This window comes from Cuculus canorus, chromosome 19, assembly GCF_017976375.1.
Source record: "Cuculus canorus isolate bCucCan1 chromosome 19, bCucCan1.pri, whole genome shotgun sequence".
Lineage (NCBI taxonomy): Eukaryota > Metazoa > Chordata > Aves > Cuculiformes > Cuculidae > Cuculus > Cuculus canorus.
The window spans coordinates 5,001,687-5,022,707 of NC_071419.1; the positions used below are offsets into that span (position 1 = coordinate 5,001,687).

The window sequence follows — 21,021 nt, forward strand, 5'->3', positions numbered from 1 at the left end:
CTTCAAGGCAAAAAGTTTTTTACCGGTGCCCTGGAGATATCCTGGTCTCACTGATTTTATATCCGTAATGCCCACTTACAATATACCTACAACAAACATGAATTAGCACACTGCCTTGGTTTGAGCAAGTGCCGCTTAAGGAATATTGCTTAGAAGAAGGCAATGAGCAATTTAGGCAAGGCAATGCCCTATAAATGAGCACCCCAAATTAGTCAGTCTTTTCCATCTAGGTATGACAAAACAGGATGAGGAGAAGTACAAGGAACAGGAACTCCTGCTCTCTTCTTTAACCATTATCCTTAGGTGTTGAAGCAGAGTCTGCCTTAAATCTCCAGGAGTCAAGGGAGTTCTTGGTGCTCTGCATTGCCCATTGTCTATTCAGGAGAACCTGGATCCTCAAGTATGCATGGAAAGCAGATCCCTAGAGCAAAAATTGTGAAGATTGTCCTCCTTTGAGTTTCCAAACCAAAGCTGTGCAGTTCTCTTCATTCTTTAGGGGTAAGTTCCAAATGGTTCCTTATACATTTATGAGTTTGTTTTCAGGTCACTGTTTTGCAGTTTGAAAAACAGTAAAACAACTGTCAAGCTATTTTACTGTTCCAGGTAGGATGTAAAATCAGAAATCCTTGCACCACAATGACAGGGATCTTGGAGATAATAAAAAAAAAATGCTATATTAACAGCTGAAAACCTAAGATTGAAAGTAATAAATCTTATATCAGAGGGGAAGAAATGGAAAAGGATCATCCATTTCCAAGGGCTAACACATAGAACAAGCTACAGACATCTGCAATGTACATCCAGCATCTGAACTTTGCAGTAAGAGGAAAAAAGAGTAATGCCATGCAGGAAGCATCTTTCAGCCCACAAGTATTCCCTTATAATAACACAGTACCTTCTTGAGCAACCTATTATAGTCCAAAGAAAGGTATTTTATGTCTAACAAAACTAATATTTTACAGATTTATAAACTGTTCAAGTTCCCAGTCTGTCTGAGATAGCCCTGTCCTTTCTGTCCCTGGCTGCTATTCTTCAATACAATGCTTCATTACATGAAGAACTATTCCTGTCTTGTTCATATTTGCCTTACTAAGTGTGCTCAGTCCACTGCCGATTCTTTGAAGTGCACCACTATGTATTTCACTGGTTATGTAGGCTGACCTACATTGCTTCAGACCTTGTTGCTTCCACGATTGCTTTACCTCTACACTTAGATACAAAAGCATTACTAAGCTAAAGAGTAGAAAAACCGCAGCCTTTTAATTTTCTCATTCTTCATGCTAAGTAATAGAGTTTCACTTATCAATACCTTGCATGTTGTCTGGGAACGTTTAATTGATTGGATGCAATTTTCAGAACCCTCTGCATGATAGACAGGAACATGTCACTGAGTGGAGGGCAAAGACTCGCTTCACTTGGCCAGTGACATCTCTGCTGGTCCTTGTCGTATACATTTCCATTTTACTTGTTAAGAAAAAAACCCTGACTAAAGGACCTGACTGTGTGGATTGTCCGTACTGAATTTAATTAATAACTTTATGAAAGAGGTTGTTGTTTACTTTAGAAACTGAGAAAACAAAAACACCATCTCTGCTGCAATTTACTCTGGGTGCAGTGACTATTGGTCTGTGCAGCATTTCATTTGTTTTAGCTCTGTTTATTTTAGCTGCACTCTAAGGGTGAAAAGCGCTGGCAGTGGCATTGGACGTATAAGCAGCACCTACAAAACACAACTGGCACTGCTTCGTGCTATGACTGCACTCTCAAACTGTGCGGTTCTTTGCAAATCTTCAGTAATGGAAGCTGGGTCTTTGTCCTGTTGATTTCAGCAGCAATCACCACTGAGACACGAACCGTAACATGGTGCCAAGCCTTAAAATATGTAGTCAGTCTGACCATGCTGGTGGATGACAAGCTCAACATGAGGCGGCAATGTGTGCTTGCAGCCCAGAAAGCCAACCGTGTCCTGGGCTGCATCCGAAGAAGTGTAACCAGCAGGGCGAGGGAGGGGATTCTGCCCCTCTCTTCTGCTCTCATGAGACCCCCACCTGGAGTCCTGTGTTCAGGTCTGGAATCTTCAGCCCAGGAAGGACATGGATCTGTTAGGGCGACTCCAGAGGAGACCACAAGGGTGATCATGGGGTGGGACCTCCCGTCCAAAGACTGGCTGAGAGAGTTGGGCTGTGCATTTTGGAGAAGGCTCCAGGGAAACGGTAGAGCAGCTTCCAATAATGCAAGGGGCTGCAGGAAAGCCAGGGAGAGGCTCTGGATCAGGGACTGCAGGGATAGGATGAGAGGGGCAATGTAAACTGAAAGAGTGGAGATTTAGATTAGACAGTAGGAAGAAATCTTTTGCTGTGAGGGTGGGGAGGCCCTGGCCCAAGTTGCCCAGAGCAGTGGTGGCTGCCCCATCCCTGGAGGGGTTCCAGGCCAGGCTGGACGGGCCTTGGAGCCCCTGATCCAGTGGGAGGTGTCCTCGCCCATGGCAGGGGATGGAACTGGATGGGCTTTGAGGTCCCTCCCAACCCAAATTATTCTATGATTCTATGCTCCCCTCGGCTGCTCTTTCACAGGCGGTGGGCACAGGGCGCGTGGCCTTCGCTGAAGGATAAAAGCGGGTAGATAAGAGGGTTAAAATCAAGCTGTTGCGCCGGGCATCCCCCCACAGCCCGGGCAGCCGTCCCGGAAGAGCCAGGACTACATTTCCCACCGTGCCCCGCGCCCACCCTCCCAGAGACGCCCTGGGCGGGAACAAGGACTACATTTCCCAGCATGCCCCGCGGCCGCCTCCCCGCATACCGCGCTGATCTGGGACATGCAGTGGCCAGGACTACATTTCCCAGAGTGTCCCGCGGTGACACACGCCCCGAAGGGCGGGGGCCGAGCCGGTGCGGCCAAAATGGCGGAGGGGGTGCTGAGTCCCGGGGTGAACCTGGAGGCCTTCTCGCAGGCTATTGCCGCTATCCAGGCTTTGCGCTCTAGCGTCACCAGGGTCTTCGACTGTCTGAAGGATGGGATGCGGAACAAGGAGACGCTGGAGGGCCGCGAGAAGGGTTTCGTGGCCGCCTTCCAGGAGAGCCTGCACTCTGTCAGCCGCGACCTGAGGTGAGCGCCGGCCCTGGGGCCGCTTCCCCCCGGCCTCGGGATGCGGGCGGGGATCCCCGGGCCTGGCCCCGCTCCCTGGGGAGGTGGCACAGAAATGCGAAAACTTGCCGGTTTGCCCTCCCTGCGGCATTTTGCGCCTTCCCCTTCCATCCTCTTTTATTCCTGAGTCCCCAGAGGGGTGGGGGCTGCTCGTTTACCTGCGGTTTGTTCTTGTTTTGCATTAAAAAAAGGGATTGCGTTGGTAAGGTGGGTGCTTCTGGTTGCAGGGAGATTATTCCCAGGGAGATTCTTCCTAGGTTTGTTTGTTTTTTTTCCCCGAAGTTGTCTATTAAAAGTAATTAAAAATAAACATTTTTTTTTTAGGCCCTGACTGTTCAGTAACATCCAAGTGGGTCAAAAATGAGCATTTTATCACTAAAACTTGTAAAGCTGGAAAGTAAGTGATGGTCGGAGGGCTGGAGCACTTCCCATATGAGGACAGGCTGAGAAAGTTGGAGTTGTGCAGCCTGGAGAAGAGAGGGCTCCGGGGAGAGCTTAGAGCAGCTTCTAGGGCTGAAAGGGGCTCCAGAAAAGCTGGGGAGGGGCTGTTGATCAGGGAGAGCAGGGATAGGTCGAGGGAGAACAATTTTAAACTGAAAGAGAGCAGATTGAGATGAGATCTTAGGAAAAAATGTTTTGCTGTGAGGGGGCGGGCCCTGGCCCATGTTGCCCAGGGAAGCAGTGGCTGCCCTATCCCTGGACATGTTCCAGGCCAGGCTGGATGGGGCTTGAAGCCCTGATCCAGTGGAAGGTGTCCCTGCGCATGGTAGGGCGTGGGGACTGGATGGGCTTTAAGGTCCCTTCCAACTCAAACCATCCTATGATTCAATAAATATGGTTGTTTAGTACGTACAGTTGGCATGTTTCACATGAATGGGCACCAACTGTTGAGGTCAATGATCCGCGTGGATCCTGCTGGAAGATTTCTGAGATTTTCAGGAGTTGGCCTCTGAAGGGTCCGAATCCTGCTTTTAATTTAGTCCTGAAGTTCAAGAGTAGGATGTAACATTCAGAAGTCGAAAGGAAAGGCACCAGGTTAGTCATGTCACTTGAAAAACTGCATTTTTTTTATCTGCACAAAGTGGTCAGTCTTTCTTCTAGAGTTGATTGATGCAAGTTTAAAAAATTACTTAACTTTTGTTATTATTAAATGCAGCATTTAACAAATGAGATGCGAAGCAATAATAGATCATCTCATAGTGACGTTTTTTAATGGGAAAATGGTGCTTATTATGCTTTAGTTGAGTATTTTGTGCACATCTACAAATGTATAAATTGCTCGTGGAAATTAGAAGATGCTTCCTTGCCCTGAGAGCTTGGATTGTGTTTACTTGCTTTATCACAAACTTTGCAGGACCGTCTCCAAGCTTACAACTAATGCCGGTTCCTCTGTGCATTTCTGTGAAGACAATGTTAATTTCTAGTTCTTTAATGAAATGGATGAGGCAACTGCTTGCTTGATGGTTAGAAAAGTACTGTTAGCATTGCGGGCAGTGCTAAAGTCAGGATTTTGTAGTTTCTGAGGGTCTGCAGTGCTCAAAACATGCCCTGAGTTTTGGAAGTGCTTATGAGCAGGACCTGCCATAGTTTGTCTCTTTTCGAGTTGTCCTACTTTTGACTTTTACTATGTCTCCTAAGATGTACCGAGCTTAATGACTAACAGACCACTGTAAAATAAATAAATAAAATGCTATTCTGTTTTCTTTCAGTGAACTGGAGCGTTTGAGCAACCTGGTTGGTAAACCATCTGAGAACCACCCCCTGCACAATAGTGGGCTGCTGAGCCTCGATCCTGTTCAGGACAAAACACCGCTTTACAGCCAACTGCTTCAAGCCTACAAATGGTCAAATAAGGTAATGGAACACATCAGTGTAGTTTAGTTGTGTATTCCAACAGAATGTTTGATTTGTCACACAGTGGACTTCTGAGAGTTTGAGACTGTCGAAATTTTTGAGTTTTTTAATAAAGTTGAGGAGCAAAAGAAATACCTGAATGCCCTCTCAAGGGTAAAAAAGGTGTTTTCATTTAGAGGAAGCTTTTCTCTGATACTGAGGTTTCCCCTCCTCTTTCAAAGGGAGTGTCAACTCCCCAGCACAGCAGTGTAACTAAAGAGTTAATGTGGAAACAAAAGGGGGGCGGATATTAGAGCAGAGAATGAAGAGCTTATGTTGCTTCCAAACATATAAATTCTTCAGTGATTTAATGACTTCTTTAGTTTATTATCAGAGTCAACTCAGTTGATAATGAAATGGCTTTGGCAGATTTGTCCTGATGAAGTTTTTTTTATTAACTTGTAGCGTTACAGTGCTTTGAAGAGCAGGTTTTTGTGATACTGGATTCAGATTTCAGAAAGCAGAAAGTTTAAGCCTCCTGTGCACTCACACACAGTTAAATGTTCCAGGAGAAAAACAGTATCTTTTTTCCTTTTACCTCTTACTTGACTTTTATTTTACAGCTGAAATAAAACATACTGTTTAGGTAGAAAGTAGCTATTTAGATATAATTCTAATGCTACTTCTGAACTTTGCTAGCATCCTTGCTAGGGTTTGTAAGAATCGGCAGGCGTGGACAAGTTGCCCCCGTTTCTGCCAGCAGAAGTGTCACCTGCGTGAGGTATTAGCTGTTGGGTTTGCCAGTAGCAGCAGGGCCCCTCGTGACGCTCATGTATGCTGCTGTTGAATTCTTAAGTGCTGAATACACTTCTGGAGTGTTATTTCAGTCCATCTTTTGGCCTCCTTCTGTTCTTATGTGTCTGGTGTTTTCTGTTGTTAAAAGGGAGGATTTAGATGTGGGGATGTGTCAGTACACTTTGTCTGTCCGCATTTAATTTTTAATTTGTGACTCCTTTGGGGCTGCCTTGCCTGTATTTTTGATGAGCTGAGATAAGGCATTTTCCTCCCTCTTTGGTTGTTCGTGCATTACTAATGGCAGGGATCGCTGCGTGGCTGCCAGGGGAGGATAGATGGAGTCGAGCATCAGGGTTTTGGTGCCATTTGTGAAGTATAGGGAAAATGAGTACATGGACTGTTGCATATTTCAGTGCATTCTGTTTATTTTTAAAAGGTGGGGAGGCTAGTAGCAGTAGCTTGTGGGACGAGAATAAGTAAGGTTGGTAGTAATAACTGGGCTACCTAATGAGAAGCAAATTATTGTTCAGAACATCAAAGCACTATACAGAGTACTGTATATTATAAAAAGCTTTGCTGCACGATTTTTCATATAAAACTGGACAAACATAGGCCTGAAATGGTAATTCTTAAAAAACCCCAATTCACCAAAAATCCAAACAAAAAAGAAAAAAAAGTCCCAGCTTTTCAAAAGTTGTCTTCGGTGATAGACTGTGTTGTTATATCAGTATTTCTGCTTTGGAAATTATATGCTTTGCCAGTTTTTAGAGAACACAGTGACAGTAAGCTTCCAAATACTGTAAACCACGTGATGCTCTTTAAGGCATAGTACTACCAAATTGGTTCTTATTTTGGTGTATGAATGTACCTAAAACTTTAGCAGTTTTGGAAATCTGGAGGTGGGTCGTATCTACCTGTGTGACTTTTACTTTTTCCAGCAAAATTGGTTGCACTGGTAATAGCTTGTGTAGTTTTGTCATCTTGAATTTCAGCTGAGGCTGTGTTAATCGTCATTCCCTGTGGTGCATGAGATACTGGATGTTAAAGCTGTTATTTATTTATGTTTGCAGCTTTGTTCTGATGCTAGGTCAAGCAAATGCCCAATTTTCATCTGGTCTTGGATGCATGGACAAGCTTTTTGGGTTAAGTAGCTGTGCTAGCTAGTAGGAAGTGTAGTGAAGATCATACTCACAATTAGATAGAAAGTTTTGTTTAAGATATGGATGTTAACATAGGAGAGTAACCTGACCTGACACTTTTCAACTTGTTTTCTTTTCCACATTTAGTCTGTGTAGCTGTGGCTGTTGATGTATTGTGAGGAAACTCATAATTAGGTGCACATTTACTGGCTTCGTGCAGTAGAGATGAATTGCATTTAATTGTGATTTCAGAGGTGTTTGCGCCAAACACCTTATTTTGCTGCTTCTGTGAGTCGCAACGCTAGTTCCTCTGTTTCTGAGGAATCCCAAGCTTGCCTGCTGCAGGGGTACAGAAAAGCATAGTGGGAAAAATCAAAACTTTCCTTACAGTAGTGTGTTATCTTGGCAGCGCTTGTTGTTTATTAGCACCTGCTCTCCTGATATTTACTTACTGTAGTTTACCCAGTAGTTTTGCAGATGGTAAAGTTGTCCATATAATGGAAGCAGCTGTTTGGGAACACAACAACTTGTCAAATGCATTAATTACATACACCTGCAGCTGTAAAGGAACTTTACTTTTCCAGGTGTTTAATATAGCTCACAAGCTATTGCTGAAAAACACAGCAAGTTTAAGTCAATCTTATTGTAAGCAAGGGCAAAATGTTTTGGGTTTTTTCTATGCTTTATCTTCTTTTATATATCAGTAGAAGTCATACAAGTGCATCACTTTGACTGTGGGATGCATAGGGCCATGGAACAGTATTTAGGTCTAGTTGATAATTTTTCTTACTCCTCCTCTTCAATTTTCTTTAAGAAAAAGAGGTTTTCTTCATTACAATTCAAGTGCTGTTTCCCAGAAGGATCTATATGTTCCCTCTAATGTAATACTAAAGGTATAACTTCTGGAATCCTCAACATAAGAAGGCTGTGGAGCTGTTGGAATGGGTCCAGAGGAGGCTACAAAGATGATTGGAGGGCTGGAGCACCTCCCATACGAGGACAGTCTGAGAGAGTTGGGGTTGTTCAGCCTGGAGAAAAGAAGGCTCTGAGGAGACATTATAGCGACCTTCCAGTACCTGAAGGGGCTACAGGAAAGCTGGAGAGAGGCTGTTCATAAAGGCTTGCGGTGATAGAATGAGGGGGAACGGGTATAAACTGGAGAGGGGCAGATTTAGACTGGACATTAGGAAGAATTTCTTCACCCTGAGAGTAGTGAAACACGGGAACAGGTTGCCAGGGAAAGTTGTGGCTGCCCCATCCCTGGAGGTGTTCAAGGCCAGGTTGGATTGGCCTTGGGCAGCCTGATCTAGTGGGACGTCCCTGCCCATGGCAGGGAAGTTGGTACTAGATGATCTTTGAGGTCCCTTCCAACCCAAACTATTCTGTGATTCTATGAACTTGCATAACCTTTACAATATCAGAATATTGTGAACAAAGCTGGACAGGAGCTGTCATAAATTTATTTAAAAGTAATACGCTTGCAAATACAAAATGAACATAAACAACCTGTTGATCTTTATGTTAAAATGCACTAAAAATATTTGCATTTAAATTTGTTACTTTGTAGGGTCCTCTTGTTTTTACATAAGTTTAAAACTGAACTGTTGAGGTCATTAGTATTAATGAGTTAAAATGATTTTCTATCACATGACAAAAGAGAAAAGGAATATTTAGGTTTTGTTTATTAAATTATTTTGATGTGTTCCCTGATAAATTATCTGTATAAATTGTGTTTGTTGTAGGTCTCAAAAAAAGAAATCAATAGAGCCTGTAGAGAAAGTCCAGACTTGTTATGACTGCCCTTGCTAGCTTAGTATTGATTAGACACAAGTATTGAGTTTAATGACAATAAATGACATTAAATGTTAATTATAGTAGTAGGAGAAGAGTGTTGAAGTAATTTTTTTTTGTTCAACTTGATTTAAAATGGAGCGTTCATTCCAAGGAACATTAATTTTAAATTTTGGATGCGCTCAAACATTTTGAATTTAATGTAGTTTTACAGTAGCATGGACAACGTAACTGAATTATTATGTTGGCAGTTCATTGGAAGTTCAGGCAGATGGCCAAGATTTTGTCCTTTCAGGACTTTTTTCCTACAAAAATGCTGCATTGGAATACTGTAACATACTGTTGCATGGAGATCCAGTTTATTCTACTGAAATTTCATCCACCCAAACTGGGAAACATTTTCTTTCCAGGTGTAGAGTAATATCAGTGACAGAGTTGTGGCATTGAGGGAAATGGTAGGATTGTAACTGGATCATCTGCTTGCCCAGAGCTTCTGGAGGTGGCTTTTGAGCATCACCAGTGTTTGCTGGGTAAGAGTGGGAAGGTTAGTGGTACAGCTGGAGTTACTGGTATTCTCAGTGAGCAGGAGCTCTAAAGAAGTTACATAAAGAAGAGATTTGAAGTGACAAAATCCCTTGGTTTGCTCACAGAAGGGAACAAATAAAAAGGTAGAATAAGATTTGAAATGAAGCAAAGTGAGAAGTCTGTACAAGGGTATTTCTGCTGCGCTCTGAAAAGCACATTTTAATCTGCTTTGTAAGAGCAGAATCAGTGCTTCATAGAGGGAGTCGAAGCAGAAAGGTGCTTAGGGATTACTGGCTGCAGGCTCCTTTCCTGTGTGGATAAGCCATGGGAGTTTATAGTCTTATCACTGGAGAAATGGATGATACATGAAGTAGCGTTTTCTTCAACGTGGGGCACAAAATAGGAGCTGGGCCACTTGGATTCTGTTCTTGCCTTTTCTTATTAATTTTTGTTCTAACCTTGAGCAGGATGCCTTATTTTTTCTATGCCTCATTTTTCTTATGGGTAAAATAGGATAATAATACTTAACCTACTTCTTGGGAGAGTTTCTAGTCTAAATGTGTCTCAGGTGCATTGGGTTCTTTGGACAGAAATGCTCTGTAGATGCCAAGTATTTTACAGCTCGTGACTAATGTTGTTTGCCTGGGAGACTGGAAAAATGCCCATTATGGGCTTTTAATTTTGTGTGATTTTAGGCAAATGTTTTGGTGAAATGCCCTTGCTGTTCAGAATTACATTAATGTTCTTTTTTGTTTTAGTGTGACTAGGAAACAGGTGGTTACCTCTTTGCTTCCAACTGCTGTAGTTATTAATTATTGCTCAGCTCTCTGCCTGGTGAATATGCACTTTTATTATTACAGCATTGATTTTTGTGACTAGCAATGGCAGGAGTGGCAAGTTCAGGTAGGGCGCAAATTATTCCTGATGTTACAGTGATGAGGGGTTGGGAAGAAGCACTGGAAAAGCTAGGATGAGAAAAAAAGTGCTTGTACCAAAATGTAAGGGAGTGGGGCAGGAATTACAGTAGTCTAAGTATACTTTACTGAAGAAGGAAAAAGGTGGGACACGGAATTTTTCTGAGTGTCTCTGAGCTATGTAGTGATAGGTGAAAAAAAAAGTCAATGTAGCGAGAGGGAAAAATGGTGAAAATAATGAAAACCATAATTAATACAGGAAAGTTTGTAATAACAGTGACTGTAAAAGTAAAGGCAGAATCACCAGCTACTGATATTGGCTGTTTTTTTTCTCCCTAGAGATCCTGCCTAACATAGCATCTGGGGCATTGTCGGCAGATAACATTGGATATGTTTGTTTTTCTGGAGGATGCGTCTTCCTTCCTCCACTTGGAGTCTCTGGAATCTTAAACTCTTGGACTCTTGTGTTTCTTTGCCTGTGATTCCTGTGCTGATTTTGAACAAAAGTCCAACTGAGGACTATCTTAACTTTTAATTGTTACCTTGTATAACTATAAAATTGAGTTTGACACCTAATTGGAACAAAAAGAAATGAATATTACTGATTTTTTCCATTGCACTAGCGGAAAGGTGCTATGGCAGGTGGGAATTTGCTACATATGCTGCCTTCTGCCATATAATAAGGAGGTTAGTTGAATTTCTTTGATGTTTTAGTAGACTGAGGTTAGCTTGCTACTTCAGGAAGAGAAGAATGATGATGAGTATCTTGTTGCTTAAAAATGCGAGAAATAATTACCTTTTTATTCTGGCTTGTTTGTTATGTGGTTTGAATGTTTTATATCTGTGATCTTCCCAGAGTTGTTACAGCCATAATTCACACTAGGATGCTATTGTGAGATAAGGTTATTTATGTCCAAACACAGTTTGCCTTTCTGACTGGATTTTGTTAGAATACTTGGTTTTAGACTGAAGCAGCCAGAGAGCCGGGTATGGTGTTTTTCGATTGTTGTGCCTGGTGTTTATTGTTATTCAACAGTATTTTTCAAGGCTCTGATTAAAATAATGCTGTATGCAGTACCAGTCTCACTTTTCCTAATTATGGGAAGTGATATATCAATACATGGTATTATAAATCACAGCCCCCTTGTCAGCTGGTGGGAATTATTTAATGCTTTGCAACACCTTTATTTGCTAATGAGTGGGGTTTTTTCCCCTGTTCCTTTGATAAGTATTAATGTTCTAGCTGTTGGCCTATTTCAGGATGGAAGGGATTGATGTTTTGTTTTAACCTGCTCACTCCTGGTTCTTAGAATCATAAAATTACTAGGTTGGAAAGGACCCACTGGATCATTGAGTCCAACCATTCCTAACACTCCCTAAACCATGCTCCTCAGCACCTCGTCCACCCGTCCTTTAAACACCTCCAGGGAAGGTGACTCAACCCCATCCCTGGGCAGCCTCTGCCAGTGCCCAGTGACCCTTTCTGTGAAAAATTTTTTCCTGATGTCCAGCCTGAACCTCCCTTGGCGGAGCTTGAGTCTATTCCCTCTTGTCCTGTCCCCTGTCACTTGGGAGAAGAGCCCAGCTCCATCCTCTCCCCAGACTCCTTTCAGGTAGTTGTAGAGAGCAATAAGGTCTCCCCTCAGCCTCCTCTTCTCCAGGCTAAATAACCCCAGGTCTCTCAGCTGCTCCCCATAAGACTTGTTCTCCAGCCCCCTCACCAGCTTCATTGCTCTTCTTCTTCTTCCCCTAACTCCTTTTTTCTCTGCAAGAACTCTTCGTACAGTTGATGTTGGATGGCTGGATTATGTAGTTTGTAGTTAGTGATTGCTTTCCCTTTCTAAGCTGCATAATGTGGCCATCAACCAAATTGGTAAAACTGCATTGCTTTGTATTAATAACAGACTTTGAATCAAACTAAGCCGTGCACAGGCACAGGAATGCAGCACGGAGATGAGTGAGTTGTGATACAACCATTAGATCAGAAGAAAAGGCTCTACTTTTAGACACAGAGAAATACAAAAAAAGTATAACTGGAAAGCTATGTTGTCTAGGGATTAATTGAAGAATATGTGCGACTGCAGTACAAGGGAAGCATTGTAAGAAACCCTCAGACCCAGCACTCCTTTGAATTTCGTGTTTGCCTGCTATCGCTGCTCTTGGTGGCTCAGACTGACTTGCTGCTGGCGATGAAAGCCTGACTTACCTTCTCAGTGATGGTATCCACCATGAAAGCACAAAGGATGTTTTTAGAGACTCAAAGTTGTATTTCACTTCATTTGAAGCAAATTAAATATGTTTGTAAAGCGTTTGGGGACCTTCATATGAAGGTCATTCAAGGAAAATGAACACTAATATAAAATAACTGATAAACATCCCATTGGTATTCTTTATATGGAAAAGATTTTTTTTATAACTCCTAGCGGAAATCAAATAAAATGGAAAATTTAATGATGTCACCCTGCTGCTCTTTACTATTGTTGTTGTCTGGTCTTTTTGTGTGACTGTTATTTGTTTTTTTAATACAGGAGCGTGCTTATCTCTCTAATCTTTTTTGGAATTCTCTTTTGGAGTTACTAACGTTGGCCTGCTCAGAGAGTTCAGAGTGATTCAATTCTTTGAACTGCATATAAGCAATATTCAGTTCTTCCCCATCGTATCTTAATCAGATATTGTTGATAACTAGACTACAAAACACGGAAACCACCTAAAAGCTAATAAAATGGAAAATAGTCTGTGTAAAGAGTTGTGTGTAATCAAAGTGTGGTTCAGACCACTGGGCTACTGCTTCACAGAAATGTACTTCTAGCAAAAATGTGGCAGTGGTTTTATATTCAGCAGTAGTTAATGCTGAGCTGCTGGTGTTGAAGTGGTGTAGCCCAGAAGGTCTGTAGTGACTCTTGAAATCTCCTGCTTCTTGGCATCAATAAACGCTGGTTTGGGTTTTCCTGTGAGGGAAGACTAATCCTGCCCTGCAGGAGTGATGGCGCGTTGTGGCTTTGATGCCGTGGCAACTGAAGAATGTGAATAAGAAATGATAGACCATGACATCAGTGCCATTACTGTTCACACCTGTGCCTGGTTTTTGGTTTGAATGCAGGTAGAGGTGTAGTGAAAAAGATGTGCAGTTGGTCTCACGTGATCTTTTAGAGCAAATTTGCTCTTTCCAAAATATTCCTGTTAATAAAATAAAATTTTGTTTAATGATTTGGAGCAATCTGCCTATTTTCCCCAAAGCTGTAAGATTTCACTAATAACATTAAGCAAGCCGTTCAGGAAGCGCGCACTTTAGAGTAGGGGTGTGTGTGGTTATTTTACATTCTTCTGGAAATAATTGTTTGGTTTTAGAGATGAACTTCATTTTGGATCTGGCCGAGTATCTGACCCAGCATTTAGGGATACTTGAATTTGGTGTTCTGCTTTCTGCAAGAGCTCTGATGAATGACTCTTCTGTAGAAAACCAAGACTGCTTCTGATGTAAACTGCTGCCTCTTGAGAAATGGGCTTGGGGTATACTTCCCCTCTGCTCGCTGTAATTATACTCTTCTGTCTGGGGTCAGCTGGGAGAAATGTGGAAAAACAATGTTCTAAACATGGTAATAAGAATTGTAGCCTGTATAACTTCATGGCTGACTGTCAGAGTTGTTCTGTAGTTGCAGAAATATATCTTGGCTGTCCTAGAAGTCCGAGTAGCACCACAGTCAGGCAGGTTTGGGGGATAGTAGGAGTACAGAGTAGAGACAAGAATACGAACATTGCACTCAGAGCTGCTTCACTTTGAACTCCATTTGTTGGTGGTACATCCTTCTTGGTGAGAGCTAGCATTTAAATCTACTAGAGTTGTAAAATCCTGAAGTTCTGGAGATAAAGATGACTTAACCAGTACATGTTATCACTTTCTCTGCCACTGCAAGATTATCCCAAACATGTATAGCCGTTCGTTTTATCTGATTTTGAATGCCTGGATGTAAAGCTTCCACTTAAAACAAAACAAAAAAAAAAAACACAAAAACCCATGAGAAAGTTTTCTAGCCACTGCTGTTTGTTTGTTCAGTTACAGTATCCTATAAAGAAATGTCCTCTGAATTACTAAAAGATGTAATGAAAGCTGATTGATGCTAGCAGATGCTGGCCTTTCACATTTTTGATCTTTTCACAGAGAGATCAAAAGTTTATGTACCCTGAGCAGTGTGAAGCATTCGATCGTGCTGTGGTGCTCCACCGAGTTTCTGAGCATTTAAATACTCCGGTTTAATGCCTCAAGCCAGACCATGTGAGCAATCCGAAAGCTAAAATGGAGCAGGACTGCGCTTGCACACTTGTTTGGTGTCTTAGTGGGTTAAAAATGTAGATTTTGGAGCATGCATATTTTTAAATACTTATGAATTGGTTTGTTCCCAGATTCCTCCTCTTCAAAAGGAAATATACTGAGTAGCTGACAGGAATAACTAATTCACTTATTGAGGCGAATTAGTATCTATCATTAAATAACGAACATGTTGAAATGTTAAGGGTATTTTCAAGATTACTTTGATTTTGGTTGGAAAGCAGAGTGCAATGGCTACATCTTACAGCATGTAATAAAAATCACAGGGGCCTTTGATGTTCAGAGTTGCGCTTTGGAACAAATAGTTCTATTCAAACCAGCACCTGTCTTGATGAATTTGGTGGTGGTATTTGGATTCCCTAAGCTTCTGTAACTGGCAGTGGCACAGTACAAGAGGTGCTCTGTACACTACATGGGCCATTAAACACAGAGGAATTGTTATCTAGATGTGACATTTTACAGGGTATTCCAAAATAGATGCATTTACTTCTCATTATATGAAACTGCAGTTCCTGTGGAAATCGATATTGAAAATACCCACTAAAAGCCTCCCAGGATCTGCAAGCATGCACAAAAAGGAGCTGTATGCATGTACTGTTACTCACAAGTGGTGAGTTAAAATGAATTATTTTAATCTTTCCATGTCAACAGCAATTGAGTACATTTCCCTTATTGCAGCATCCTGTTACTGCTACAAAAGATGCAGAGAATATGGACTAGAGCAGAAAGAGTCTTCAGGTGTCTTTAAACTGTTTTAAGCTACCCATGGTTTGAAAATATTCAAGAATCTGTGATATGAGCTGTTTGACATTTTTCCTATTCCAAGTGCTCAAAGGAATAAATCTACATAAAGAGTGTTAAAAGTGAGAAAGTCTTTGTGACAACGTCTGGAATCTCAGAATGTTACTTTATTTCTTTCTTTTGGCTGACCACCATGATAAAACAGCTGAATCAAATACATTCTTATATGTATGAAATATATTTTTTGGGTCTTGACAGCTTGTTTCCAGTTTTAGTCTAATTCAGTTTGAAACAGCTGTTCCTAATCTCTGCAAAACGGGGGGGTTTTTTGGTGGAAATCATGACATTCTCAACTACTGCAGTGTTACTGGGCTCTATTTTATTTCAGGAGTTGGCTTTTCTTTATATTAAAAGAATTCTTCATTCAGAGAAAATGTCAGTTGTATCAAGTAAGCTGCAGTTAAAAGAAAAATAGCTGCCTCCTCCCCCTGAGGTTATCTCTCAATGAGGCAGGATATATGTTTCTCTTCCTACATGACTTCAAGAAAAAACATCCCTGTGTGTTTTACCATTAGTTAGATTTTTATTCTGACGTTCCCTGCCCTACCCATATGCTTTCAGTTAGGTTCTATTTAGAGTGTTCCTGCAGTTGTCTCTGCACTCAGGCTTCACAAGTTCTCTGGCTTGCCTTATGGTTCAGTTTTACTCTAGAGTCAAATCTTGTATTTTCAGAATTTTCAGTGTAGCATTTTCAGTTTGCTCAGTGCCATCTCTTTTTTTGGGGTTGGCTGCACTGTTCAGTGCCTCTTCCAAAGCAGTTTGTAGAAATTACACAGATCACAGAACTCAAGTTTGTAAGCTCTCTTGTGCCTGGTAAAGCACAAGCTTTCATTTCTAATTTTCAGGTTCTTTTGGACACCCTAGCATGTGATACGGATTTAATGACTCTGCATAAAAGAACTTGCTATCTGGTTGGCTGTGTGAACACAAGTGTGTGACAGTACTGTGTGCGGACAGTTCAGAATGTTTTGAGGAGGAAGGTGAAAGGTTTGGGAGTGGAAGTGTTGCCAGATTTATAGTGGAACTGGAGGGACTTTGGAGTTGTACACCCTCTTCTTTCCACAGTCCTTAGCTTGCTGGGTGAGGTTTCCCAAGTCACTGTTATGCATGTCTCTCTTTCCCCCTCTGTAAAATTGTGCTACAGAGTAATTACTCTGAGAAATCTGAGACAGCTGCACAGAGCAGGATCACTGGTGGGTGCTGGTCTCACTTCTGAGCCCACTAAGGACAAACACCATCCAGAAGCCTCTTTTGGGTTATTTTGTTAAAACACAATTTATCAGCTGAAAGAGAACCAGCATCTAACACGACACGAAAGCTTTACTACTTAAAGAGCTGTTAAAGATGTTTGCAGTTCCAAATTCAACGTTTTGCTTGGCAAATACTGTAGAGTGTTTATCTTTTTCCTTGCATATTTTTTTCCCACAGCCTGAAGAGCCTGACTTGGGGCTGCATTAGGATTAAGTGAGATTACTAGCATCTTCTTTCCATCCCTCTTGTGTACCTTGTATGAATACATCCTAATAACTATTGATATTGCATTCATCCTGCAAGAAGCTGAGACCTTTAGTGTCTGCTGATGCTGCAGTTCTGATGTTGTGTTTTTCTTGCAAGTAAAATCAATGGAGACAAATCTTGGTAACTTTTACAGCAAAATAAAATGACTTCGCCAAGGTGGCCATTGGAAGCTTAAGTGTGGGTATGCTCTTAGATCACACGTACAGGGTTGTTCCAGCAGAATTGATTGGTTGATCTACTAGATTTAAAGGTCAACTATAATCACATTTCAGGAAGATTGAAGAAGATATAAAATTGCTACTGTGCTTTTCTGGGTCATATACCTGCTTCTGGTGCTCTTTGCTTTTCCCCTGTACATCTTAATTTACTCAGCTAAAGCATCAATACATAAAGGGCACAAGTCAATGCGCTTGCTTTCCCCTGTCAATGTGGATGCTAGTTAGTTGTACTTCCTCCAAGCCACCTCTTCCTTCCCTTTGGAAGAGCTGAAGCAGAACAAAGGAGTCTACTACACTCTACCCAAGTGGAAGAAACAAATCTCTCTTCCAGGGAAAGGCTGTGAGGAAAGCTACACTCCAGTTGTCTTGTTGGATCATCTGTTCAGTTGCTAGAGGTGACACATCCAAGGGATGATATTGTCTGTTCAAAGTGCAGCATGGACGGTAGAGAGAGACAGTAGACGCTCTTCATGGGTGGAGACCTTTGATTGTGGGGAATCAAAAGAACATCTCAGTAGTAGTGTTTTATGTAGCAGCTTGATATTGTACAGATATCCAGAGAGACCAAGCAGCCTTGGAATATTTTGTTTTGTAGATATGGTGTTTCAGAGTTAGGTTTCCATGTAATGGGCAAATGTATTTGTATACAGAGGTGAAAAAATTTTTGGTTATTTTTTTGCAACCACCCAAGTGATACAACTGCTTTGCTGTAGCTGTGTGAATGCAAAGAAGTGAGGACATACAACATCCACCTGCTCAGGTACTATTAGTTTTCCCTGCAGCAAAGCAAGAGGAGTCCTGAAATGAAACAGGAGTTGATGGGGGGAAAAAGATTTAATTTAAGTTGATAAATCAAAACACATTATTCTTGAAAATTTTTCCCTTGTGAACTATATTATTGCTATATTAATTTGATAGTAGGACTTTGTTCGTTGTTAAGTTTTACTCACTTCCTGTGCTGGTAAGCTTGATTTACAGAAGATCTGCACAGAAGGACAGCAGCAGAGGAGAAAGTGCATAGAATAGAGTAGGCTAATGGCATGGGAACTGTTCCTGAATCTGAGAATACTGCATTGCAAGTGCTTTTAGCTAATCTTCAAACAGATTTCAAAGTAACTTTATGATTTTATGTGCTGAGTAAATGCATATTTGATGGTGGTCATGCTACGGTAAGGGTTTTGTTGCGTTAACAGTACACGGAAGGATGACTCTCTAAGGGTCACATTTTCCCAAAAATCCATTTTAGGGAATATTATCTGTTTTACAAAGGTTATTTGTAGTAGAACTCCCAGAGTCTAAATAATTTTTGGAGGGCTGTCCTTAGTGCATTTTCATATGTGCTAACTTGCAAAATGTAGTAATTCCCAGATGAATGGAAATCAAAGTTTTGTGGCTTTTCTGTGAGCATCCATGACCTGCTTTTAAAATAGACACTGACATAACAGCAGTGCTTAAAACTCTGCTTGAGAGGCCTGATGTTTATTGTGCATTTATTTAAGGTGGCCTTTTCCAGAATTCTTGCTCTGATGGCATTCTAACTTCAGTGTGCATTTTGCTTTGTCAGCCACAATGTGAAATCTGAGAAACTAATGTTTCATGTATGCTACGCTTATGGTAGATAAGGAGGGAATATTTTTTTAAATAAATAATGGACCAGGCAAAGTTTTTAGAGGCTTGTAAGATCAGCTCTGAGTAGCAGCAAATCCTTTGTGATTTTCCTGGTGGCTGAGGAAGCCAAACAGTGCCCTGACTGACTGATTTGGGTTTTGTTTTCTTACATGTTGCTTAAATTTATGGGTTTTTTTTTTAAGACTTAATGATGTCTGTCTTAATTAAGAGAGTACTTATGGAAACAATTAATTTTCTAAAGTGCAGCAGTCAAGCATGTAGGGTACTGGAAAAGTGGTTGTTCTTTTAATGTATGCAGCTGTATGTCATCCTGATCAGCAGGTTAGAAACACGTTGTTGCCAGAGACTTCAAGGAGGTTATAAGCAAGAATACATGGTACATTCATGAAATTTCCAGGCTATAGGTAATTGTCAGGTTGTAAAAGACTGCTTCTGTGTGAAAGGAAGTTTTCAAGGTAAAGAAACCCTGTCAGTGGGATTATTAGTGTTATGTGACCTCTATGCCTTTTTCTCTTGTTTTCCCTTAAAATCACAGGGCTCTGGCATCGCTCTTTTCTTCAGTTCGGTAATTGTAGCAGCAGACTGCTGTTTTGAGTGAAAACAGTTTAATAAAGAATCCATCAGCTGTCAAGGTAAAATACCTATTAGAAAGGGGAAGAAGAATTCCTTTATCAAGAGTATTTAAGCAAAGTAGGTATTTAATCAATATTTATCATTTGCTTTCTTGAGAAGAGTAATACCAGTAGCAGCAGTCACGGCAGGCAAGATGCTGTGAATGTACATGCTGAGAATTAGTTTGTGGGTTCAGTTCTAATTCCTGTTGCACAGTGAACTCCTCAGGCTTAAGTCCAGAGGAAGAGAATTGTATTTTGAAAACATCTTCCTTAAAACAAGCTTGCTTTAATTTCTTACGTTATGATGGCTTTAAAGAACAATAGCACTTGTTTGCTCATTGAAAGAGATCATTAACTTGAGCTTTCATGTTTCTTTTGCAAACTAAAAACAAGTGAGTTCAGTTGTATTTTAATACTGACTCATAAGGCTGCTGAGCTGCTGCCTTTATCAGTGTTCGGACAGCGTACTGTCCCTCCACTTTGGAAATGCTTTAGACCAACTTTTCTGCTTTTTTTTTGGTTTTTTTGTTTGAGCTCTAGTTGCCTCCATTTGTTGTTACCTGTAACATATGTATCTGTTGGTGTAATTACTGACAGCAGATTGCACTTTTCTCATCTTCCACAGGATTTATGTTGGAATTTGCATTCCAGAAGTTGTTGCAGCTTCGTAGGGAAACATTTGGATTTCACTGATAGGTAATGTTATTGAGTAAACAGTACTTCGAGACTGCTTTAACTAAATTCTTGAACTGTGGAAAGTTTGTACAGGGAAAATATTTTGCAGGGACATGGAAGGGCTGATGCTTTAGCAAAAGTTTCCTGGCTCCAAACCATGTTGTAAAACTGTATGCTGAGGCCTTTGGTTTCCACTGCCTTATGCCAGTATCAGCAATTGTGTCAGTTAGTTTTGATTTAAGAAAAATAACAGATGTATTATACAGTAAAGCACTTGTTTTAATGGATTTTTTAAAGATTAAAATAGTCTTGTTGCCAAAATGGAGAATATGTCGGCATTATCCGTAGCTGGATAGGATCACATCATGGTGTGCAGGGCATGGTTAACTCCACAGTTAACTGACCTTGCCTTTTAAACAACCTGCTTTATCGTAGGAGAACTGCAGAGGAAGAAGAATCTTATGCTGGGCTTTAAACCTAGGTTTTCATATGTGCTTTGATTCCCTCAAAAACATATATATATATTTTTTTTTTTTAAGAGGATCTTGTGGTCAAAATGTTGATCATGAGTTGGCTTTTCTGAAAAGTTGCAGGTTAGATTTTTAGCTTATTAAAAGTCCTTGCATGACTGACTGATTGCTTTAGTGATGATGGCCTTGAAGCGTAATACTTGAAGAAAACAGATTAGTTTGAGTTTCTTACACATTTGTCAAGAAGTCCTTCTCCTATTTGTTGTGTGTTCATGTGTGCCTGTGCACTGTGGATCTGTTGATTCCAAGTTTGTCCTCAGGGCCTGAAACCGGAATTCCATTTGGAGCCAGATGCTTGTCAGCTCCAGCCTGTAGCTGGAAACTTCCCTGGCAAATTTTGGGTTTGTTGCACAAATTCAATACATCTGCCAGAACGAAAAATGAAAAATACCACCCCACCCCCAGCTTGGTGATGCTGCCCAATTGCAGTCTGCGCCATCTCCATGGTTTTGAGCCTTCATTATGCAGCTTGCACTCCGCACACTTTTATTTAAAGCAGAGCTAAAAGTAGAACTAAATAGCTGACGTTCACAGCCTTTCGGTGTAATGCAGAGTTACTGGGAGGGGG

General features: G+C 41.1%; 1 protein-coding gene across 1 annotated transcript in view; it reads left to right on the forward strand.

The window, feature by feature from the left end:
• The first annotated feature begins 2,872 nt into the window (after window positions 1–2,872).
• Window positions 2,873–21,021, forward strand: part of MED27 (mediator complex subunit 27) — an 87,282-nt gene continuing 69,133 nt past the window's right edge. Inside the window, exons 1-2 of the mRNA XM_009569485.2 lie at window positions 2,873–3,105; window positions 4,854–4,998. Of these exons, the coding sequence (XP_009567780.1) occupies window positions 2,900–3,105; window positions 4,854–4,998 (351 nt within the window). The 5' untranslated portion in view covers window positions 2,873–2,899. The remainder of the gene's footprint in view (window positions 3,106–4,853; window positions 4,999–21,021) is intronic.